Below are 24,422 nucleotides of genomic sequence, written 5' to 3' on the forward strand. Positions count from 1 at the left end.
GATTTCAAACTACTTCTCACGCATTAGGGCCCCTAAAATGCCAAGGCAGTATAACTACCCCACAAGTGACCCCATTTTGGAAAGAAGACACCCCAAGGTATTTTGTGATGGGCATAGTGAGTTCATGGAAGTTTTTATTTTTTGTCACAAGTTAGTGGAATATGAGACTTTGTAAGAAAAAAAAAATCATAATTTTCCGCTAACTTGTGACAAAAAATAAAAACTTCTGTGAACTCACTATGCCCATCAGCGAATACCTTAGGGTGTCTACTTTCCGAAATGGGGTAATTTGCGGGGTGTTTCTACTGTCTGGACATTGTAGAACCTCAGGAAACATGACAGGTGCTTAGAAAGTCAGAGCTGCTTTAAAATGCAGAAATTCACATTTCTGTACCATAGTTTGTAAACGCTATAACTTTTGCGCAAACCAATAAATATACACTTATTGCATTTTTTCATCAAAGACATGTAGAACAATACATTTAGAGAAAAATGTATATAGAAATGTAGTTTTATTCGAAAAGTTTTACAACTGAAAGTGAAAAATGTCATTTTTTTGCAAAAAAAAATCGGTAAATTTCGATTAATAACAAAAAATGTTAAAATGTCAGCAGCAATGAAATACCACCAAATGAAAGCTCTATTAGTGAGAAGAAAAGGAGGTAAAATTCATTTGGGTGGTAAGTTGTATGACCGAGCATGAAAGTAGTGTAGTGCAGAATTGTAAAAAGTGCTCTGGTCATTAAAGGGGTTTAAGTTAGGGGAGCTGAGGTGTTTAATACATAAATAATACAAAAACTCATTTATAAAGTATGTCTTCTCAGTAAATGTATTTGTTGATACTTTAACTTTGCATACAGGGGGTTTTTCACTCCAAGTACCATCTGCTTGACATACTCTGTAATTTCATTTTGACACCATGAAATATCTTAAACAGGAATAACAACAAGAAAAAAAGATAGTTATCATGTATTTGAATTACAGTATTAAAAACTATTTTCATATGTAGATGGTGAAGAATGTCCAGGCTTAAATGCTACGGACACCATAGGGGCAATTGTTTATTATTGCATTCTACTTATTTTGGGCTAGAATTGTCAACAGTTTTTCGTCCACAGTTTTCACTTTCATTTTCAGGACTGTTGTCCCCCTCTTCTCTTCTCAGCGAGTCTAACACAGAGCAGCTCCGAAGGCTCGATCTCTCGATCTGTAGCCCTTATCTCTCAACTCCTAGCAGCTCATAACCACTTATTTAAGCTAAATTATTGCCAAAATGATAACAATTCTGCTATAATAAGTCTTTATGATCTTTTAGGAAAGTACAGATAAGGGCTACACAGAACTGCTCTCTGACAAATTCACTAAGATGGGAAAACACCAGTCTGCAGATAAACTAAAAGTCAAAACTGTAGAGGAAAAAAATGTTTGAACATTTTTAATCAGGATGAATAAAAAGCAAAAAAAAATATTTTAACCCAAAATGAGTGGAATGCAAAAATGCCCCAAAGATGTCCACAGCCTTTTTATATGACTTTTAACATGAATTGTTGCCCATATAAAAAAAAAAATAATAATACAGCTTTATTTTTGTAAGAGTGGTTTAAAAAGCTCCCTAACATCTGGATGTACAGTAAAAGTCTAGACTTGAGTTGTCAAGTTGTCATTTTATTATAAAACCAATAAAAAATTAAGAAGAAAAAAATGAGCAATTGCCTGAAATATAAACTTACCCTGGATTACAAATGTAGGTGACTTTTGAACCAAACAGGAAGTTTTCAGATTGCATCTGTCCGTGATCTATAGCTCCTGGGTTACCACATGATATGGCTACAAATATAAAAAGTTAGATTTATGTTATGACTTCATATTTTCAGAATTTCAACATGGAAAATATTTCTTTCCTGCTTGAACTGACATCTGGCATGGAGAAACAGAACTGCATTCAGGAGGGCACAACTGCAGAGGCAAACCTGCTGTTTGCAGATTAGAAGCCTGAGTAAGTCCACATGCCGTATGGACAGACAGAGGTACTGCAGGTGAAGAGCAAGTCACAGACCAGCGTAGAGTGGACAGAGCAGCAAGGCAAGGACCTTATCCGATTCACCACTTGGGTGCTCTTCTGGCAATGCCCACTGAGAACAGGATAATGGCCGTGGCCATGGACCACCAGCTTCACAGTAGTTCTCTCCTCATGCCTCTCCTCAGTACTCCTCTCCTTGTGCCTTGATGTTCTCGGCAAGTGCCCAGGTTCTTTTTCCAACCCTGTTAACATCCAAGATACTCTTTACCTCAAACTCGTATTTAAGGACTCGTTCACACGACCGTGCCTTTTTTGCGGTCCGCAAATTGCGGATCCACAAAACACGGATGGTGCCGGCGTGCCTTCTGCAATTCGCGGAACGGAACAGGAGGCCTATTATAGAAATGCCTATTCTTGTCTGCAAAACGGAGAAGAATAGGACAGGACTCAAAATTTTTGCGGGGCCACGGAATGGAGCAACGGATACGGACAGCACACAGAGTGCTGTCCGCATCTTTTGCAGACCCATTGAAATGAATTGTTCTGTATACAGATCGTATGCGGAATGCAGAAAACGGCCCGTATACGGAACGCAAAATACGTTGGTGTGAACGAGCCCTAAGTCTGGTGAACATAGGAGTAGTGACAGAAGTCCAAAGTAGCAATTGAGTACTAAGGGTCAATTCACACGTCCGCATGTGTTTTGCGGATCCGCAAAACACGGACATCTCGAAGAAAATGCCACGGACATCGTAGAAAATGCCACGGACATCACTCATAGAAAATGCCTTTTAGGACATGATCTATTTTTTTGCGGAACGGAAGTGCGGATCCGCAAATGCGGATGCGAACAGCACATGCTGGCCCTATTGAAAATGAATGGATCCGCACCTGTTCCGCAAAATTGCGGAATGGATGCGGACCCATTTTGCGGATGTGTGAATGGACCCTAACAGTTTGAGATGAGGCACATGGAAAGAGTTGGGTTTACCAAGGCATGGTGGCAGGCAGAACTTATACTGGATTGATCTACTCCAGCACCTCATAAGTAACCACCCCAAAAATATAGAGTAAACTTAAACCTTTAATGCTATATGATGTAACTGTATGGCATAAGCATTAATGGGAAGTATGCACCAGGCTCACATAGTGAGCTTGCTCCGTTCATGGCAGGTTCCAATTGTATAATACAGCTGACACACATTGGCAGTGACTAGGAATAGAGCTGACTCCAATCCCGGCCATTTAACCCATAAGATGCCACTGCCAATAAAGATTGCAGGATCTGTTGAGTTCAACAGAGGGGGCTCCCTTTTCCCCCCAATCTGAGCACCTGCATCTAAATCACGCAAATCTGATTGGTTGCTATGATAGCTTTGTGAAGGCTCCCAGGTCTGTCATAGTGAGCTTCCTGTGAAGCCAAGCCCAAAGCATGACTTCACAGGCAGTCAGTGAAAATCATATTTTTTGAAAGTTAAGTAAAAAAAAAGTGAACAAAAAAATTAAAATAAACCAAACATATTAAAAATTCAAATCACCCCCTTTCTCAATTTTACAAATAAAAATAAACAATACAAAATAAACAACACTGGTATTGCTGTGTCCAAAAATGCCCCAACATAGCTCTGTAGATGGAAAAAGAAACAGTTATGACAAATATTGCAACAGGCTAATTCATCTTTAATGTGACCTGTCAGATCATCTCAAAAAAGTCCCACCAAGCCCTTGTTGTTCCAGGACAACTCCAAAGAAAGGGTATAGAACTGGTTGGCATTCTATTCGATCGTAAACTTGCTCTGACGGAGATGGACTGAGTGAGATGCTGCAAGGGCCATCTGGCCAGGCTCCTCAACAACCTTACTGAAAGTAGGCAAAAAAAATCCCATAGATTATACAGAAAGTCACCAAACTTCCAAAGGGTTGTTGCCTAGGCGAAACCTTCTCTGGACAGGAGGGACATCAGGAAGGCAATCTTGGCCTGGTCAGCAGGGAACTGATGAGCCTGTAATTTAAAGTGGAGGTTGCACTGGTTTAGGAATCCACAACAGGTCTTAGGATCTTAGTCATAACATGGAGACAGTGGTAGGAGGAGGAGGAAGCTGACTGAGGGAACTGTAAAGACACAGCTTGAGGAGGTATAGCTGGAACTGTTATCACCAAGGAGTCCAAATGAGTTGAAATCATATTGAGATACTGGAGAAGTTTCTTCTAGCGACTGCATTGATTAGTCAGCTATCTAAACATGTCCAAATCCCAGCTTGTCCATGGCATGAGTGAACAATTCCAGAAGTGAATATAGATCTGCTCTGCCACTGAATAAATTTGGCTTAGGGATACTCCTAAAGGTGTTATCTTATTGTCTCCATGGTCTTCGCCTTTAACCTCTATATAGGGATCTGAACCAGGCTGCCACCTATTGAAGAAGACTCTGTTCTTTGGCTGCAGATCCACAGGGATCGAGAGACAGAGCACCGAGGGATCATACAAAACTGTAGGCATAGCAGCATCGAGCAGAATAAGAGATGAGAGATGACACGTGCAACATGCATACAGCTGATCAGTGGGGGTGCCGGGTGTTGGATGCCCGCTGATCTGATATTGATGACCTATCCTGAGGAAAGGTCATCAATATTAAAAGCCGGAGAACCCCTTTAAAGAGGTATTCTGGTTGGTAAAAGTTATTCCCTATCCACTATATCCCCTATCTATGGGAGTTCTGGAGATAGCCGAGTGCTGTACCTAAATATCTCTGGAACTCCCATAGAAATGAATGGAGCGGCTCGCGCATGTGCGACCGGCTGCTCAGGCAAAAGAGGCGGTCTCAGTCACAAAAGATCAAAGGTGCTGTAAACTGCTATCAGCAACTGACAGCATCATAGAGCACTAGCACAAGATTCAGCCAGCAAACTGTCACAACCAGACAGCTGAGAAGCTCTGACAGAGGCCTTTCAGAACCTCCTCCTTGAGTTTCTGTGTTGTGGTATTCAGTTCCTCCTCTCGTTAGCCTCTCTCAGCTGTCATGTGTTGGACTAATTGCTTCCCTTTAAATTCCTCCCCAGAATGCTTTTCTGGGCGGCTTATACTTCTTCCTGGAGTGTGTGTGCATGCTGACCTTGTTCTCCTGTCTGCTACAAAGCTAAGTGTTGTACCGTTATCTGTTATTTACTGTTTGCTGGATACCAGGTGACCCTGACTCCCTCCGTATCTTGTGTAGGGAGCCGGTGGTCGTGTCCCCTCACTATTGTAGGGTGCTCAGGGCTTTATAGTCAAGGTTCGTGGATATGCAAACCTCCACCATTAGGATCTTTGCATAGGCTGAGCAGCCAGGGAAAGTGCCAGGTCTTCTGCAGGGGTCTCCCTTGGTTCCTTAGCTTTTTGATCCAGCGAGTCATTTATACATGTTGCTTTGCCTTGTTTCCTGTACACCGTCCGTGACACAAACATTTCTGCAATCCAGTTGTAATTTAATCGAGAGAACTGGAACAAAATGGCTGAATCCCACCCCTGCAGTTTCTCTCATATTGATCCCCATGATGATCCCCTCTCTTATACAGAGTGGTCCCTCTCCTACTGACCTCCAGCTTCTGTCTTTATCCTCCGTACTCTTCCATATACAGTTGAAACCAGAAGTTTACATACACTATAAAAAGACACATATGCATGTTTTTCTCAATATCTGACATGAAATCAGAATAAACCTTTCCTGTTTTTGGTCAATTAGGATTACCAAAATTATTATTATTTGCCAATTGCCAGAATAATGAGAGAGAGAGAGAGAGAGAATGTTTTAAGGCATTTTTATTACTTTCTGCAAATTCAAAAGTTTACATACATTTCATTAATATTTGGTACCATTGCCCTTAAACTGTATGACTTGGGTCAAACGTTTTGGATATCCTTCCCCAAGTTTCTCACAATAAATGGTCGGAATTTGGGCCCATTCCTCATGACAAAACTGGTGTAACTGAGCCATGTTTGTTGGTCGCCTTGCTCACATCTGCCTTTTCAGATTTGTCCATAAATTTTCAATAGGATTGAGATCAGGGCTTTGTGATAGCCACTCCAAAATTTTGACTTTGTTATCCTTAAGCCACTTTGTAACCAGTTTGTCAGTATGCATTGTCCATTTGGAAGACCCATTTCTGCCCAAGCTTCAACTTCCTGGCTGATGTCTTGAGATGTTGCTTCAGTATTTCCACATAATCTTCTTTCCTCATCTATTTTGTGAAGTGCACCAGTCCCTCCTGCAGCAAAACAACCCCACAACATGATGCTGCCACCCCCATGTTTCACAGTTGGGATGGTGTTCTTAGGCTTCCAAGCTTCTTCCTTTTTCCTCCAAACTAAAGATGGTCATTATGTCCAAAAAGTTCAATTTTAGTTTCGTCAGACCACAGGACATGTCTCCAAAAATGTAGGTCTTTGTTCCTGTGTGCATTTAAAAACATTAATCTGGCTTTGATATGTTTCTTTTGGAGTAATGGCTTCTTCCTGAAAGAGTGGCCTTTCAGCCCATGTTGTTACAGTACTCGTTTCACTGTGGTCATTGATACAATCTTACCAGCTTCCGCCATCATCTTCACAAGGTCTTTTGCTTTTGTTCTTGGGTTGATATGCACATGTTGGACCAAAGCACATTCATCTCTGGGACACAGAACCCGTCTCCTTCCTGAGCGGTATGATGGGTGGACATTCCTATCTTGTTTGTACTTGCATATAATTGTTTGTACAGATGAACGAGGCACCTTCAGGTATCTTGAAATTGCACCCAAGGTTGAGCCAGACTTGTGCAAGTCCATAATTCTCTTCCTGATACCTGTATACTGTACCTTGCCTGTCAACCACTTTTGCTTCTTGCCGCCTGCCCCGCCCTTTGAACCGCTGCCTGGACTATGCAGGTACCTAGCCTGCTGTGATCCTAGACTGTGTTTAGACTATGCCTTTTGCACCTGTGTCCTGTCAAATCCCTGGTATTCACCCTTAAAGCCCTGTACAAAGATCTGTACTTCACTGCAGGGGACCACCAGACCGCCACCTACTGGAGTAGTCCTAATGTGGTAAGCAGCTGACTAACGGAGGTCAGAGACACCAGTGAAAGGCACTGAAGGAAGAGGCAAAGCACATGGTCACTAGTGATGAGCGGCAGAGGCAATATTCGAATTCGCGATATTTCGCGAATATTTGGGCGAATATTCGCCATATATTCGAGAATTCATGATCTCCAGGCATTATTTTCTTGATTGCGAAAATTTGCATAAAATTCGCATGAACTGGTATTTTCACAAAATTCGAATATTCGCAATTACGAATATATTTTGCGATATTCGAAATATTCGCGAATTCTCGAAGTGCCGATATTCGCAATTAAAATTCGCAATTCGAATATTTGTGATCAACATTAATGGTCACAATGATAAACAGGCAAAGGTTGGCACATGGGTAGACAACAGGAAACAGCATACCTTTGCATGGGACTTACCAAGCTAGGAATCTAATTGTTTAGGCAAGCAGAAAGGGGCTACTAAAACTAGGTCAGATTTGCAGAGGCTGTGAGCTTCCAGTAAATTTGAAACCCATGACATTGGAAATAGTGATGAGCGAAGCAAGCTTCGGCTCCTAGATCCGAAGTCTCGTCATTCAAAACTTTGGTAAAATGCTGTATGGAGATTCGTCTCCATACAGTGTTTAAATCTACAGCCTCAGACGAGGTGAAGTCAGTTATTCCCAAAGTCTCGCAAGACTTTGGTGAATAACTTCTGTATTTGATTTTTAAACTGAAAAAAAAAAAACATTTTAAAACTTGGATCCAAACTCGGCTTTGTTTCTGAGGTACAAGTCGGAACCAAAGCTGAGTGACCAAGCCTGTTTGGACCTTAATAATTTTGGAAATCTGACATGTGTCACTTTAGCAGAGAATAACCACGTAAAGGTTTTGCACATACAAGTAATTCTGACAGTTTTTTTCATCACATATTGTACTTTACTTAGGTGGTAAAATTTAACCAATACATTTGGGTATATTTATAAAAAAAAAATATAATAATCAATATTTCACATATCTACATAAATACTATTCAATATTTTTGTCAGAAATGTTTTTTTAAATTTAGGAGACTTAAAATTTTAACATTAATTTTAAAATTGTTGAAGTGCATATTTTTTTCCTGCACCAAGCCAAGTTGCAATTTTTTATACAGAGCACATGGAAATGGAGTATACCCCAAAATATATCACCCCATTTCTCCTGGGCAGGGCCCAAATGTAAAGGAGCAGCCAGTAGCTTTCAAAAAATAAATTGAAAATGTTTTAGGCCTCATTGCACACTTGTAATGGTGTTGAGCTTCCAAAAGGATAGAAACCCCCCAGAAATGACCCCATTTCAAAAAGTAGATCCCATAAAGCATGCATCTAGTGGTGTAGTGAGCATGTTGATTGCAAAATTATTATAGGATGAAATAATATGTATGTATGGTTTTCTTCAAATTGGTAATACATTTTTACATATTTTTAGATAGGTAACCCTGTTACTGTCTTAAAAATAAATACGCCACATTTTTATCTTTGTTGCACGTACAGATGAAAAGTGAAGCTGTGCACTTATAAGGGAGGCAGATTTCTAAAAACGCATTTGCCTGTACATATGATTATGTCTCCCTAACAAAGCAGTTGTCATTCTGATGCTGTTGTGAGCAGCGTTTTGGTGTGACATATAATAAATAGATCATTGCAGGGGGAAAAAAAAAGTACTGTAGTGAAAGGCAACATATCCAAGAAAATGGATGAAAATGTATCTATGTTGCAAATTCCAGTTTGATGCAAGAACATTGGTAGGGTTATAATGACAAGCTGACATACAATGACAGTGACTGGTCGTACAACATCTCTTTAGCCCCATTAATCCCTACATGAGAGAGACAAATGTGCCAAGTGATGCAGTGCACTAGAACAGGTCCCTGCATAGCAAGGTACAAACCCCTATGTACACAAACAACCAATCACCTACAGAATATATAAAAGAACAGTGTCCAGAACCATCTGTAGAACAGTAATGGGTCACTAATCCCCAAAATGCTGTCAGTATTTGTAGATGTGTTGTGGGGTGTAAGAGGTCTACTAAAAACAAATTCTTAATAAAGCCCTTAGTGTACTGGTAAGGAACATCTCATTATTAGGGATCCCCCGAATAAAAAAATATCATGTCAATATCATGATATAGTAATGTGAATGGAATTTACAGCTTTGTGTGGCAGGACATAGTCATAAAAAAAAAAATTCAGAAAAAAAAAAAAAAACAGAAAAGGTACATTTTGTCTAAAAAAAAAAAAGTTCCACAACACACCCTAAAAGGATCCCTCACTCCCTGGAAAGCCCACAAACTAAGCTGAAAATGAGAATAAATCTACTTCCTATAAAGACCTCCCCCCTTCCTTTTTAGTATTAAATAAAATTAATTAGAAACCGTATGCTACAACGGGGTAATTGCAGAGGTCTTGATGGGCAACTGGGGCAGTAAAATCGGGTATTCCCCCTCCTCCCATGTTAGCTACACACCCAGCATCATTTCTGAGGATATTTCTGGGTGGCAGTGGCAGGGATTGGGTGAAGCAAGTGGTGTTCTGAAAGCCTTTGAATGTCCTCAGATTCAAAGTCTTGTCCAGGTGCGGGGACTCAAACAGGAGATTATCAACCACCTTCTCCTGGAACTTGAGGAAGCTGAGGGTTCATTGGGTCTTTTTAAATAAAACAAACCTATTATAAGTAGCAATTTGAAGAAGGTATATTGCTACCTTTTTATACCAGGCCCTGTTATTTCCCTTCACCAGGTTAGGTTAAAGAGCCTGGTCCCACCTCCCATAAATTTGTTGTAGTCTGTCACACAGATCGGTTTGTGTTTTTCAGCAGCAACCCCCCTTCTCCCTAACTGCCACTGTGGTGTCTGCGTGCACAGTGGTCAGCATGTAGACATCCTTCCTGTCCTTCCACTTCACTGCAAGCAGCTGGTCACTTGCAAGGGCAAAGGATGGTTCCTTCCTCCAAACACTTGGACACCACCTATTTTTCTGGACTGTCCAACAAGCCCCTGTGTTTGCAGCATGGGGGGATTTAGAAAGGGGCATACTGGTGTAAAAATTAGCAGTGAACACATGGTAACTTTTGTGTAGGAATGGTGCCAATAAGTCGCACATAATTTTGCCTGATGTACCAATAATTTCAGGGCAGCCTTGGGGTTTAGGATAGCGGTCTCTGCCTTCATAAACAAACAGACTGTAGGTATAGCCTGGTGTTGCACACCTTATATATTTTTACCCCATATCTGGCACGCTTGGAGGGATAAAGTTGACGGAAGGAAAGGCGGCCTTTAAAACTAAAAAGGGATTCTTCAACAGATAGCTTTTTATTGGGGAGTATATAAGTTTAAGAATGAATCCCTAAGGAGGAAAATAAGGGGTCTCAATTTATTTAGCCGGGTCAGTTCTGAGGGGATTTAGGAATTGTAAAAAAAATGCATTAGGGCTTCATAGAGGTTTTGGACATAACAGCTTCAAACACAAGGGTTGAATGGACTGTACTCGCAGCCCAGTAGGATCGGACAGATGGCTTTTTTACAACGCCCATATTTAGGGCAAGCACGGGTTCATACCACAGTTAGGAATTCCGTTATAGGGTTCCATTAGAGTTATAACGGAATATAATGGAACTTTAGGATGAAATGTAAAACAAAACTCTTTAAAGAAGCATTCGGTTTTGTTCCATCCTAATATATTTCGCCACATATAATGGTTCCATTTTTTTCCATTATGTATGATGGAACAAAAAGTCCTGTCAACAGGATTTTTTTTTCCGTCATGCATAACGGAAAGAAACAGAACCGTTATATGTGCCCATAGAAATATATTAGGACTGAGAAAATAGAGTGCCTCTTAAATGGTTCCGTTTTGCATTCTATTCTAAAATTCGGTTAGATTCCCTTATAACTCTGTTATAACGGAACACTATAACGGAATTCCTAACGCTGGTGAGAACCCACCCTTAGGCTTTTTCAGGGACACCTTCTTATATAAATAGATGTGGGCTTTTGTACAGCAAACTGTTTGGCATATAGAATCATCTGCTGTACAATTAATTCTAGGACTTTATTGTCCACAAACAAATAAGAAAAAATCATAAGGGGTAAAATTTGAGACTTCCAAATTTATTTGGGGAGTAGGTAAAAATTTGGGTACTTGGGGGGGAAATTAAGTTGCAGGAACTCACGTAGTGGAAGGGACAGGAACAGGTGGTGAATGTGATGAGGTGGCGACTTCTACTATCATAGGGCTATAGGGTCCAGGAATAGAGGCGGAGCTAGAGTCCCTGCTATCTGAATAAATTTCCGCCTTTAAAGCGGTGTCTGATTCACTGAATTGTCAGAGCATAAAAATTTATATAGGGTTATCATAGAGATCACATGATCAGGGACCAGTAGTAATGGTCCCTGATCGTTACTGTGCTGCAGGCAGATCCTGAGCCCAGTAACTACTGCGCATTCCTGCATTTTTTTATTTATTTTTTTATTGGGGGAGAGTGTGCTCCAACAGGGGGAAATTGGAAAAATCTTGCCCTGATCGGGGTACTGGGGGACCCAATCAGGGCATCTTTGGCTTTATCTCTCCTATGTGAGAGGAAAGAGTAATGTTATTGCCAGCAGCTCAGTCGCCATCTTGGATTTTGGAGGGAGGCTGTGAGGATTTGACTCAGCTTTCCCTGATCGGGATTCTGGGGAACCCGATCCTGGCACCGGAGACTTTCTCCCTCCTCTCTTAGGTGGAGGGAAAAAGTTTACTTCCAGCAGCTCTGCTGCTGGCATTTTCCGTGATTACAATATTAGAGACCAATTGTCCCTTTCTCTGATCATTGCCCTGAGCCTTCAACTACCTCCGGTAGCTATGGGCAGAGAGCTCCAGCTCATCCTTTTAGCGCTATCTTGGGCTGAAGCACCACTGTGAAAAGGCGGAGTTCCAGCCCAAGGCCCCTCAGTGACCGCAGTAAAAAGGTGTATGGGTGGTCACTGAGGGGTTAAGGGATATTCAACAAACAGGAAACAGGTTTCACTTCCTGCTGTGTGTAGACATCAGCTAAATGTGACCAAAGATGTTTGGCCCTGTTCCACACACTGTCTAAACCATGCCTCTTTGCTCCTTTCCCTCAAGCTAAATCATCAGAATAATGCTCCTCGTCATGACTCCTAGCTAGGGACCTATGATGTGACCACATGTCACATCTGACCACTTAACCTTTCATCATCTCCCCATCTGTGAATAGTGCCTGTGCACACTAAACTACCATTATCAAGCAACATGTGAACTGACCTCTCCTATCCCCGTCCCTCATCAAAATTTTGTGACTAATTCTCTGCCTTACCCACCTTCCATTTGCTCTCAGAGTATGGAAAGTTAAACAACACTTGCACCTGGAAATCAGGGCTAGGCAACTAAAGTAAATCTACTATAACAGACCCGCTCTGATATCCAAATAAACCAGCATATTTTCTAAATACATGTTTAGGAGTGTAATTTACCTTGGAAACACAGACCTATGTAAGAATGCAGAGAGGAAAGTCGCAGGAGAACACCAAATACAGTGTAGATGCCAAACAGAGCTGTGGTCAAGTGAATAGGTGACACAGTTAGGGAGAATGAAAGGAGGGCTTATTTTGATGTTGCAGCTTAAGGAGAAGAACCAAAGGGGCCAGCTTAGACAGTATGTGGGGAGTCAAACCCCTTTGGTCACAAAATTAGCTGATGTCTTGAAACAGCAGGGAATGAAAGCTGTTTGTGTATCAAGAAGCAAAAAACTACAGGGATTCTGGTCTATGTGTACATGGACCAAAAATACGCTACCTTCAGAGTTTGCATGAATGTCAGAATGTCTATTGTGATCATACACAGTACAGAGATGCACAGAACCAATACCAGGTGTCATATTGTGCAGCACCATTAGCTACCATGGTCATTACCTATTATTCATGGAGAGAACATTGACCAGCCTTTGGTATGTCCAGGACATTGTGGAACCAGTACTATTACCTTTTTTGACTCAGAAGATAAGGTGTTCCAACAAGATAATCCCCGTGAAACACAACATAGTATTCAGGATATCCAGCAGCTCCCTTGGTCAGCTCAATCACCAGATTTCTCCTTCATCGAGAATGTCTGGGACTGGATGGGGTAACGGATCTCTAATGGATAGCAGCCAACAACCAACTTAGGCTACTTTCACACTTGCGTTCAGAGCGGATCCGTCTCAGACGGATCCACTCATATAATGCAGACGGTGGCTCCGTTCAGTACAGATCCGTCTGCATTTTATTGTTAAAATATTTCTAAGTGTGAAAGTAGCCTCAGACGGATCCGTCAGGACTTTCAATGTAAAGTCAATGGGGGACAGATCCGTTTGAAGATTGAGCCATAGTGTGTCATCTTCAAACGGATCCGTCCCCATTGACTTACATTGTAAGTCTGGACGGATCCGTTTGCCTCCGCACGGCCAGGCGGACACCCGAACGCTGCAAGCAGTGTTCAGGTGTCCGCCTGCTGAGCGGAGCGGAGGCTGAACGCCGCCAGACTGATGCATTCTGAGTGGATCCGCGTCCACTCAGAATGCATTAGTGCTGGACGGAAGCGTTTGGGTCCGCTTGTGAGCCCCTTTAAACGGAGCTCACAAGCGGACACCCGAACGCTAGTGTAAAAAGTAGCCTTAGCTGAACTATGGGTCAAGTTGAAAGAGCTTGGAATGACATGCCACTGGAGGACATCCAGCATCTATATGACTGTTACCAAGCCAGAATGAAACAGAAATAGAGGGGAAAAAAGGCTCCGTAACCAGTGAAGTGGTAGAAACAACACCGGGAGGGAGAGGGCCAGACTGGCAGCCTGTATCGCAGCAAGGTGAGATGACACCCATTGTTAAAGAGGACCTTTCACCGCTCCTGACATGCCTGTTTTAATAGCTCCATGCATTCCCCGTGTAATAACAATTCTGGAGCATTTATTCTTATGACTCTGTGTTGCTCTAGAAGTTATGAATGAATTGCTATTGGCCTTCAGTAAGGGTACAGAGGGGAGGTAACCAGTTGGGGGGGTGTACCTGCACAGACTGACTTTATCCAATCAGTGCTGCCATTTTCAGACTGTGCAGGTACACCCCACACCCCCAACTGGTTACCTCCCCTCTGTACCCTTACTGAAGGACAATAGCAATTCATTCATAACTTCTAGTAGACATAATAAAGGAACGGCACAACATAGAGCCATAAGAATATATTCTTCAGAATTGTTAGTACGTGGGGAATGCATGTACAGTAGCTATTAAAATAGGCATGTCAGGAGTGGTGAAAGGTCCTCTTTAATGTGTCCTTGCCTCAACATATACCCTGCTACAGAACCCAAAATAAAGGGTGCAGTTTATACTTTGTCAATCTCAGCTAATTTCAAAAATTAATTCTAAATTTACCAACTCTTTTAAAATATGGGACTAATTTCCTGTGTAAAAGAAAATCTGAATAGGAAATTAGTCTCATATTTTAAAAGGATTGGCAAATTTTTGGTTGATTTTAGAAATGTGCTGAAACCAGCATTATAGTCAACTTACTAATAGGATACTTCGTGAGCATTTGCCTTATTGTCCCCTTCCTTGCAGCGCCAGCCGCTTGTGCTGACAAACCACTCCTGTGTAAACATTATGATTAGGCTTAAACGAATCGACCTTCGGATCATAGATCTGAAATTGATTCTTTCAAATACCTTGATTTTAAGGCTTAATGCTTCCATAAAGCTTTAAAATGCATTGGCTCCGTGGAACCAAAGTTTGAGACTTTGATGAATTACTACTGTATTCATATGTGTGTACTTAAAAACTATTTAACATACTGTAGCAATCCGAAGTAGTGATCCGTGTTTCCTGGCCGTGAAAAAAATAGGACCTGTCCTATTTTTTTCACGGCCAACGGTTCACGGACCCATTCAAGTCAATGGGTCCGTGAAAAATCACGGATGCACACAAGATTGGCATCCGTGTCCGTGATCCGTGATCCGTGTCCGTGATCCGTGTCCGTTTTTTCCTATCATTTCAATGGCAAACTTGACTTAGATTTTTTTTTTTCATTTTTCATGTCCGTGGATCCTCCAAAAAACAAGGAAGACCCACGGACGAAAAAACGGTCACGGATCACGGACCTACGGACCCCTTTTTGCGGACCTTAAAAAAAAACGGTCGTGTGCATGAGGCCGAAGGCTTTGGTACCAAGGTACCAGCCAGTACCAAAGGCCACTGGCTATTTTAAATTGTCTTTAAATACGCAGATATGAATACAGTAGTAATTCACTGAAGTCTTGAGCAAATTTTGGGCGAGACGAAGTTTGGCTCCACAGTGCCAATACATTTTAATGCTGTACGGAAACAGCATCAAGATCAAAGTATTTGAACGAATCGACTTCGGATCTATGATTCGAAGGTCAATTCGCTCAAGCCTAATTATGACCCTTCCCCAAACATGGCTGCTGATGTAGTGGAACGTAACTAGACCTGTCCATAAGCAGCCTCCATGGCTTTGGTAACTAGTGCATGCACAGTGCCATGCATAGTGTTACTCTATGAAGGCCACTAATGGATGGCTCTAGTTATGTTCCCCTCCATCAGCAGCCATGTCACGGGTAGGACCATTATGTGCACACAGGAGCAGACTGTCATGACAAGGGACTGGTGCTGCAATGTAGGGGACAGAGGCACAGGCACTCTTGTTTCACCCTATTAGGAAGTTGACTAAAGGTTTCTAAAATTTCTAAAATTAACCATAAACTAGCCAACCTCTTTAAATGTATTATATAGATAATAATACATACAAAGAAACGTGATAAGAAATTAGACTTACATGTGCAAAATTGCTCATGATGTGACCATTTTAGATCGCTCAGGCATGTTATGTTATTATTCTTGCTGGTGATAGGAACAAAACCTGGGCGACATTTATACTGCACACTTGTTCCAATGTCAAAGAACTCCTGGTGGATAAACTCTTCTTCCACCACTGCAAAGTCAAGTTCAGGTGGAAAAGTGCAGACAGCTGTAAAAGAAATAGTAAGAGAATATCAGTCATTAATACATTTAAATTTATCAGCTTGTAACAAGCCTCTGTATACACTCTGCATGCAATTCTTTCTCCTTACCCAAGATTGTGAGTGATCTGCTGCATCTCAACACACAGTTACATTGTATGGATGGGGAGGACTCAGAAGCTAAGCCTCCACTATCTGCAGAAGAAGCCAGCTGTAATATACTGTACACCTGGGCTCCTCCTGAAACAGCATGGCTCCCAATCCAGATTCTTTATAAACAACTCCAGTCTACAATTGTAACGCCCTAGAGTGGCATTACCACCTTTGTCTGGCCCCTACTATCTTTAATTGTGCATCCTGTGTTATCACATATATACTTATTGCCAGATCCTGCAAAATGTATGTATTTATTCCTATGAAACTGTTCATGTTCATGCAATTACCTGGTTTATCACAGGGTGGCGGCATTTCTGGCAGAGCTGTACTAACGTAGAATGGAACCCTTCATCCATTCTATTCCCCTATCTAGAGAGGGAGGAGTCTTAGTGTTAGCTAGTGTAGGTGAGTCTACGTCTACCCCTCAGGGTAAGAGGTTGCATGTGTAGCTCTTCTCCTGCTAAGGGAGAAAGCAGGCCTTGCCCTGCCTTGACAGGCCTTGCCTGTGAGTTTATACATGGTTGCATGTCCCCTCCTGGGCTTGCATTGCCTAAGAAGTCAAGCCAAAGTAAGCTTAAAGCCAACAAGAAGTTTCCTAGGATTACAGTGAGAGTTAGACTACAGAAAGCTAAGTAACAGCCTACAACAAAAAGCTAAAGGAAAAGTTCCTATATAATTCTGACAGTGTAGCAGGGCTGAAAGTGTTTGCCTGCCAGAACTTCATGCCAAATCTGCTGGAAACCAAGACCAAGTCTGTAAACTGCTTGGATTACCGTTTATGCCAAGTAAAGCTGTGTTCAACGTTACTACAAGGTCTGGACTCCATTTATTCTACTTCCTCCATCATCCAAGTTAGCTACCCCTTTTGCACTGCAACAGACAACCACATCTGGGATCCAAGGATATCCAGGTAGGAGCACTGTGACACGTGCATACAACACTTTCAGGGACATTGTGGGCCCACCTACGCCACTCTGGCATTCCTACTCCGGGTATCAAAACCACCATCCTTAAAGGGGACTCCATGCCCTTGTTGCTTAACTGCAACTGGCGTCATGATTACTTGTTCTATAAGAGGGACATATTTTGTAGAAATCTCCTAAGGGGCAAGGGATACACTTTCCCTTAAAGAGACCCCTAGCCCATGTCACTGATAGTCCGCTACACAATCACTACTCATTCCTTTTATTCATGGATATTCAGGACAATTCAAAAAAAAAAGGAGGTGTCACGTATAGCTTATACCATAGATAACAGCATGGTGTGACAACAGGACCACTATTATATTTGGATTGAATTTATACTTTAATATCTATGAATAAAAAGAACTGAATAGCTATTGGAAAGAGCACAGATTTATTTTATTTTCTGTGTATGTGCTATCACAGTGGATCAGTAGTTAGCTCTGTTGCCTTGCAATACTGGGACCTTTGGTTCAAATCTGACCAAGGGCAGCTTCTTGCATGGAGTTTGCTTTTTCTCCTTGCTCCAAAGACATACTGAATACAAATTTAGATTGTGAGCCCGACTGGGGACAGTGAGTAATGACGATCTGGAACATTTCAGCATGATACCTATGCCAGCTTTTGGAGTAAAAAGTTACAAGACCCCGTTCTGTGACTTCTGAAATGTCTGTGAACATAAATTGAAATGAACACAATGTCTTTACTCTGTCTTCACCATTGGAGAGTGCTAGGGACAGGATGGGGGCATAGCAGGGGGTGGGGCCGTGGGGCCCAGCAAATTCACCAACATTTACCTGTTTCTTGGCATCAGTGATGGCTGAAATCTACCTCAGTCAGGGGCTGGGGTAGATTATAGTCTAGATGCATGGACTGCCAGAGGATGTGTCTAATTTACGACAAGATCTGTACCTTTTCGTAAACTACGTGCATCCTCCAGCAGTGCAGGAGGGATCAAAGACCGGCATAAAATACTGGCCTTTGATCAATGACCACCAATGTCTGTAAAACATTGCAGAATATGTTGGAATTATATAAACAAGAGAGAGGGAGATCTTACTAAGGATACCTATTAGCATTACACTGACAGGCGCAAAACAAAGTATTGCAATGTATTATATCTGCAATAAAGTTGGAGTGTAAGTACCTTACTTGGAGTAATAATATTTCCCTTGTCAAAATTGTTTTATTGAGTCAAAAATAATTTGAAAAAAGTCTAAATAATTGTAATCTCCACATCCATAATTACCTAAACTATGAATATATTGTTATTTAACCTAACCTCTGAACACAGTAATAATAAATAAAATAATATAAACAACACCAGAATCTGTTTTTTTTTGGGCATTAATCTTGCCTCCCAAAAAAGTAATAAAAAACAATCAAAATTTGGTATGCATCCTAAACTGGTGGCCATGAAAACATCAATTCATCCCACAAAAAGATTCCTTGCTGGCATAGATTTAGACCATTTTCTACGCCTATAATAGTCGTAGAAAATGACGCCACGCCCACTTTTTTAGACCTGGTGTGAGAGGGGAATAGTCGCAGATTGAAATACACCTAATATACATTCATTTCTGTTAGTAAATAACCCCCTATTTTCTCAATATAGTTTTCTAGAGAAAAGTAGTAAAAAGTAGTAAAACATACATTTGGTATTGCCATACCTTTATTCTGACTCACAGAACAAACTGAACATATTTATACCACAGCGTAAATGCCATAACAAAACCCCAAATGATTGCATAATTTTTGCCCCTCCCCCTACAAAAAAAAATGTGAGAAAAACAAGAAATGTATGACTTTCATAATGACAGGGGTGAAAATATGGAGAAAATTAGCTTTGTCATGTAGGTTAAAATTGTGTGTCTGTAAAGTTTTTCCCCAGAAACAGCACTACTCTTGTTCATGGGTTATGTATTGTATTTGAGTACAAATTGAATCCAGGTCAGACCTATACTGTAGACATACAGTACATACTGTACATGATGTTATATTTTTCAGAGAGAGAAGTAAGGGTAAATGTCTAACCTCTACACTGTGGTGCATCTGATGACCATTTTCCTTCATCTGTACAGGTTAATGAAGCTTTTCCAACAAGTTGTAATGTATCACACTTGTACGTCACAGATTCGTTATAAGTATACTCTTCCTTCTTCAGGCTATACGATCCATCTTTAATGTCCCCAGGTGCTAAACATTTTTGTGCTACAAACCATGAAAATGTTGTTACATTTTGTAAAATAAAGTAATAAAACAAGACATCCGAAAGAGATCACATTTTAGCAAAAAAGGACTTATTTTTACATGACATCAATTCCGTACTAAATTGAAGTGCACTGAAAACCTGAAAATGCACTTCAGGTAACCTAAATGTGTCACTCCCCCGCTAAATTTAAAGAGGACCTTTCACCACTCCTGACATGCCTGTTTTAATAGCTTCATGCATTCCCCATGTAATAACAATTCTGGCGCATCTATTCTTATGTTTGCATGTTGTCCCATTCCTCTATTATTTCTACTAGAAGTCATGAATGAATTGCTATTAGCCTTCAGTAAGGGTACAGAGGGGAGGTAAGCCGTTGGGGGGGGGGGGGGGGGAGGGGGGGTGGGGTGTACCTGCACAGACTGAAAATGGCAGCACTGACTGCATAGAGTGAGACTGTGCAGGTACACAGACCCAACTGGTTACCTCCCCTCTGTACCCTTACTGAAGGCTAATAGCAATTCATTCATAACTTCTAGTAGAAATAATAATGGAATGGCACAGCATAGTCATAAGAATAACAGGATTGTTATTACATGGGGAATGTATGAAGCTATTAAAACAAACATGTCAGGAGTGGTGAAAGGTCCTCTTTAAGAGACTTGACACCAAGGTAAAATGTTGGCTGTGGTCTCTGCTGCACATGTGCAGTAAACAGGACACACAGTACAAGTATTGTATTAGCACCTGCACTGAACAATATCAGTTCCTGCCCAGTGGGGGACACAGCCCTATATGGAGAAACTATGAACACTGCAACTTGTGTACATCAGCACCCATGGGCACTGAGAAGGGCTTCTCACTGTGGGCTAAGGTAAACCCTGCAGTGATTTAGCAGCTTCTAATTTCATTTTGCGTCAGTGTATGTCATTTCTGCAATTTATTTTGAAATCAGCAACCCCTTTAGCATCTTGAAGGAACCTGGCAGATAAGTCCACATTTTTACCTTCACATATAGGTAAAACACCATCCCATCTTCCATTTGATCCACATTTGAGATAATTACTTTGGGAAGCCATTTTGTATCTAAAATGAAATGAACAAACACATTTTTTTATCTGCTTCTGTTCAGTCAATTATAAATGCATATGTATGCAACATAAACTTTTATTATACAGTTTTTGCTTCCTTGATCTAATGTTAAAGTGAATGTTCACCCTTGAACATCAGTTATTTTGAATCTATACACACATGTAGTTTACATTCTGGGCTGATTAATTACTTGATAGAACTTTCAAATATAAAATATGTGATTCTATTCAGTGATTGCACCCTTTTATACAGGTCATGAAAGTCTGAGGTGACACCTAATTTTTAACACCTTATAGGGAACCTGTCACGTTGAACATGGTGTTTGACCTGCAGGCACCATGTTATAGAGCAGAAGAAGCTGAGCAGACTGATTCACTATAACTTGTATTTTCTAAATTTAAATTCCTGGTCATTCTAGACTTTGAAGTCCAGCAGGAGGTCATATCAGTGATTGAAAACTATCTTTGTATACACAGTCATAGAGAGAAGGCAGTCAATCACTGACAAGACCCTTTTCCTTGAATAAGCAGGATTTTAAATACATGAAATGCCTGTTATACTGAATCTTTCCCCACAAAACTATCTAAAAATCTGCTCAACTCTTCTCGCTCTCTAGTATGCTACCTGTAGCTTGCATTGCATTTTCATGGTGACAAATTCCCTTTAAGCGCCAGAGCAATTTTTTTTTGTGCTTTCATTTATTTCCTTTCTGCAAGTTGTTTTACTTAACGACAAAAAGTAGAAGAAAAAGAAGTACAAATATAAATTGACATGACGTTCTTATTCAGAAGGTCAGTACAATTATGGCAATACAACACAGTACCAAATACTTATAGTGCCTTGAAAAAGTATTTATACAGTACCCCTTTAACGTTTCCACTTTTTTCACGTTACAATCAAAAACTATTTTATTGGAATTTTATGTGATAGACCAACACAAAGTTGCAAGTATGTGTGAATTGAAAATAAAATGATACGTGATTTTCAAAATGTTTAATAAATACAAATCTGAAAAGTGTGGCATGCATTTGTATTCAGCCCCTTGTACTGTGTCGCCTTCAGAAGTTACCTAACTAGTAAATAGAGTCTACCTGTGTGTAATTTATTCTGAGTATAACTACAGCTATTCTGTTAAAAGCTCAGAGGTTTGTTAGAGAACATTAGTGATCAAACAGCATCATGAAAACTAAGGAACACACCAGACAGGAGAGGGATAAAGTTGTGAAGAAGTGTAAAGCAAAGTTAAGTTATAAAAAAATATACCAAGCTCTGAAAATCTTAAGGAGAACTGTTTAATCCATCATCTTAAAATTGAAGGAGTATGACACAACTGAAAACCGACTAAGACTTGGCTGTCGACCTAAATTGACAGCCCAGGCAAGGAGAACACTAACTATAGAAGCAGCCAAGAGGCCCGTGGTCACTCTGGTCACACAGCTCAGGTGAGATACTCTGTCCACAGGACAACTATTAGTTGTTTGTACTCCACAAATCTGGCCTTTATGGAAGAGTGGGAAGAAGAAGAAAGGCATTTTTGACTAGACCACATTGTACAATGTGACTGAGCTTGAGCTATTTTGCAAGGAAAAATGGGCAAGAATTTCAGCCTCTTGGTGTGCACAGCTGGTAGAGACATACCCCAAAAGACTTGCACCTGTAATTGCAACAAAAGGTGGTCCTACAAAGTATTGACTCAGGGGGACTGAATCCAAATGCATGCCACATACGCAGAACGAACTGTAGCTCTTAATGGTACCATTTTGGGGTACATACAACTATTTGATCATTTTCTATTCAATTTCTTTTTTTTTCTTTTTTTTTGGGGGGGGGGGGGGGCAACATGACCAGAAAAACAGCAAATTGTTCATTTTGAGTTTACTTTCCGTTAGTGCCATTCACCATGTTCATAAATTTTTATTTATTATTTTTAAAACCATCTTTTATTGCAATTTGTAGTCCCCTTAGGGGACTTGAATATATGATCTTCTGGTCGCTTTTACCATATACTGCAACAGACTACAACTGCAGGCTGTGGGATTTTGACAGGCCTCATGTCATAGCCGTAGCAGTAGTTAAACTCTGCCATAGCAGTCAGTCTGCTACAGCAGGTCTGGGAGTCTTCACAAGGCCTCAGACTGCTATAGCAACCAATCAAAGCCCCACAATTTCATTTGTCAATTGTTTTTTCTATATGTAATTGACTTTATGAGAACCCTTTGTTATCTGCATTACATCTTAATTTCAATCAGTGCTCTTTAATAATACTATGCTGTAGGTGGCTCCGTGTCTTGTATCATACAAAATACACATAATTTTCCCTAGAAAATGGGGAGGAGTGACCAGAGGAATGAGGAGTATTAGTGAACATGCGAAATATACATAAATACCAGTCATAGACTGTGGCCAGGTTGGATATAAAAGCATCCATCTATTTTCCATTTAGTTAGCTTTGAAAAACGTTTATAAACCAAAATAATTTTGTAATGGCTGCTCAAATTAAAGCTGTAGAAAAAAACTGTAACACACATTGTGATTCAACTCACCCATTTTCACATTTATAAACTGCCTCTGATTCAAATAAAAAGTCTTTTGCTTCCAATAATGCATTCCTTACTTTCAGAGGAAGTCCACAAGATCTTCCTGTAAATGATAATACATTAAAAGATTTTCTTAAATGCTGATGAAACATGTAAAGTGAAACTTCTCCCAAAGACTACCTCATTAAGAAGACTACCTCCAGATTTTCAGTTGCACCTCATGTTATGCAATTATGCATTTTGGCCTCTATCTTTGAAAGTAACCCTTCTTCCCCGACCCTCTAACGCTTCTTAGTTCAATTTTAGGTGGCCATCTCAAGGAGATTTCACTGCATATATAATTCTTTATGATCTCTTAGAAAATCTAAAGCTTAACATGCATCTTAGAATATAGTAGACATCATCAAAGATCTATCCCACACAAATAAAACATGATACCTCCATTAATCATAATAAAAGTATACTTTATTAAATACATATAATATGTAAAAACATGTAAACATATATAGCATCAGGTGGTACCCCCAAGAGAGGACAAAGAGGAAACTGCAGAGTCCGTCAGCATCAGAATGTAGTCAAACACTGGATCATAAACAGCTATGCCCAATAGAACCATTAGTAGCAGCCAGGGCACAATAGCCACATATGGGTCATTAGTAGTAAATAAATAAGGGCAAAACTAGTAAATCGATCTATATAAATACCATCTGTAGCACGCCGACTCTGCAGCCGCCTCCTCCCAACGCTGTTTCGCCACAAATGCTTCTTCCGGGGACAAGAGATCAACCTAGCACCTCCTCCTTTTATCATCAAACATGACATAATTTAAAAATATAAGGCTGTTACTTATTTATGATTATTTGCGGTGCCCATGGCATCTCACACAATGGAGACAGGTCCAACTTCACCCTGCGCACGAGCACCAAGTCACAACAAGGCGCCCATGACGCGCGTATCACGCGGCGCCTAATGGAAATGGTGCAATTAGTTAAAAACCGTGCATATTGTTAAAATGCAAGAAACACAGAAAAACAAAGTAAAAATGTGCCATTGTTGTGATTGTGGTGGTCGATTGCGCTCCACGCTGGAACGCACCTGTAGGCCGGCTTGCGTATTTAACCACCTCCGGACCGCCTAACGCACATGTGCGTTCCGGAGGTGGCAGGCTGGCGCACAGTCACGCATATACGCGTCATCTCGCGAGACGCGAGATGACGCGAGTATGCGCCCGCGCGTGCGCAGTTCGCGCCGGCATTTCGTTCAGGACCATTTCGTCAGCAACCTGCCAGCCAATGATCGTGGCTGGCAGGTTGCTGATTTTTAAAAAATCCAATCAAAGTGCCAGATAGCAGA

At 40.8% G+C, this 24,422-nt stretch overlaps 1 protein-coding gene across 2 annotated transcripts in view; it reads right to left on the reverse strand.

Annotated features, from left to right (window-relative positions):
* Positions 1-24,214, reverse strand: part of LOC122932833 (complement decay-accelerating factor-like) — a 37,435-nt gene extending 13,221 nt beyond the window's left edge. The window contains exons 1-6 of one of the 2 annotated variants that reach the window (XM_044287466.1): positions 23,076-24,211; positions 20,447-20,526; positions 19,266-19,442; positions 15,930-16,121; positions 1,731-1,827; positions 849-928 (exon numbers count right to left, since the gene is read on the reverse strand). In XM_044287466.1, the coding sequence (XP_044143401.1) occupies positions 907-928; positions 1,731-1,827; positions 15,930-16,121; positions 19,266-19,442; positions 20,447-20,526; positions 23,076-23,221 (714 nt within the window). In that variant the 5' untranslated portion in view covers positions 23,222-24,211 and the 3' untranslated portion in view covers positions 849-906. Of the gene's footprint in view, positions 1-848; positions 929-1,730; positions 1,828-15,929; positions 16,122-19,265; positions 19,443-20,446; positions 20,527-23,075 lie in introns of both variants that reach the window. The other variant, XM_044287468.1, reaches the window with a different exon arrangement.
* Between the last annotated feature and the right edge of the window lie 208 nt (positions 24,215-24,422).

This window comes from Bufo gargarizans, chromosome 3, assembly GCF_014858855.1.
Source record: "Bufo gargarizans isolate SCDJY-AF-19 chromosome 3, ASM1485885v1, whole genome shotgun sequence".
Lineage (NCBI taxonomy): Eukaryota > Metazoa > Chordata > Amphibia > Anura > Bufonidae > Bufo > Bufo gargarizans.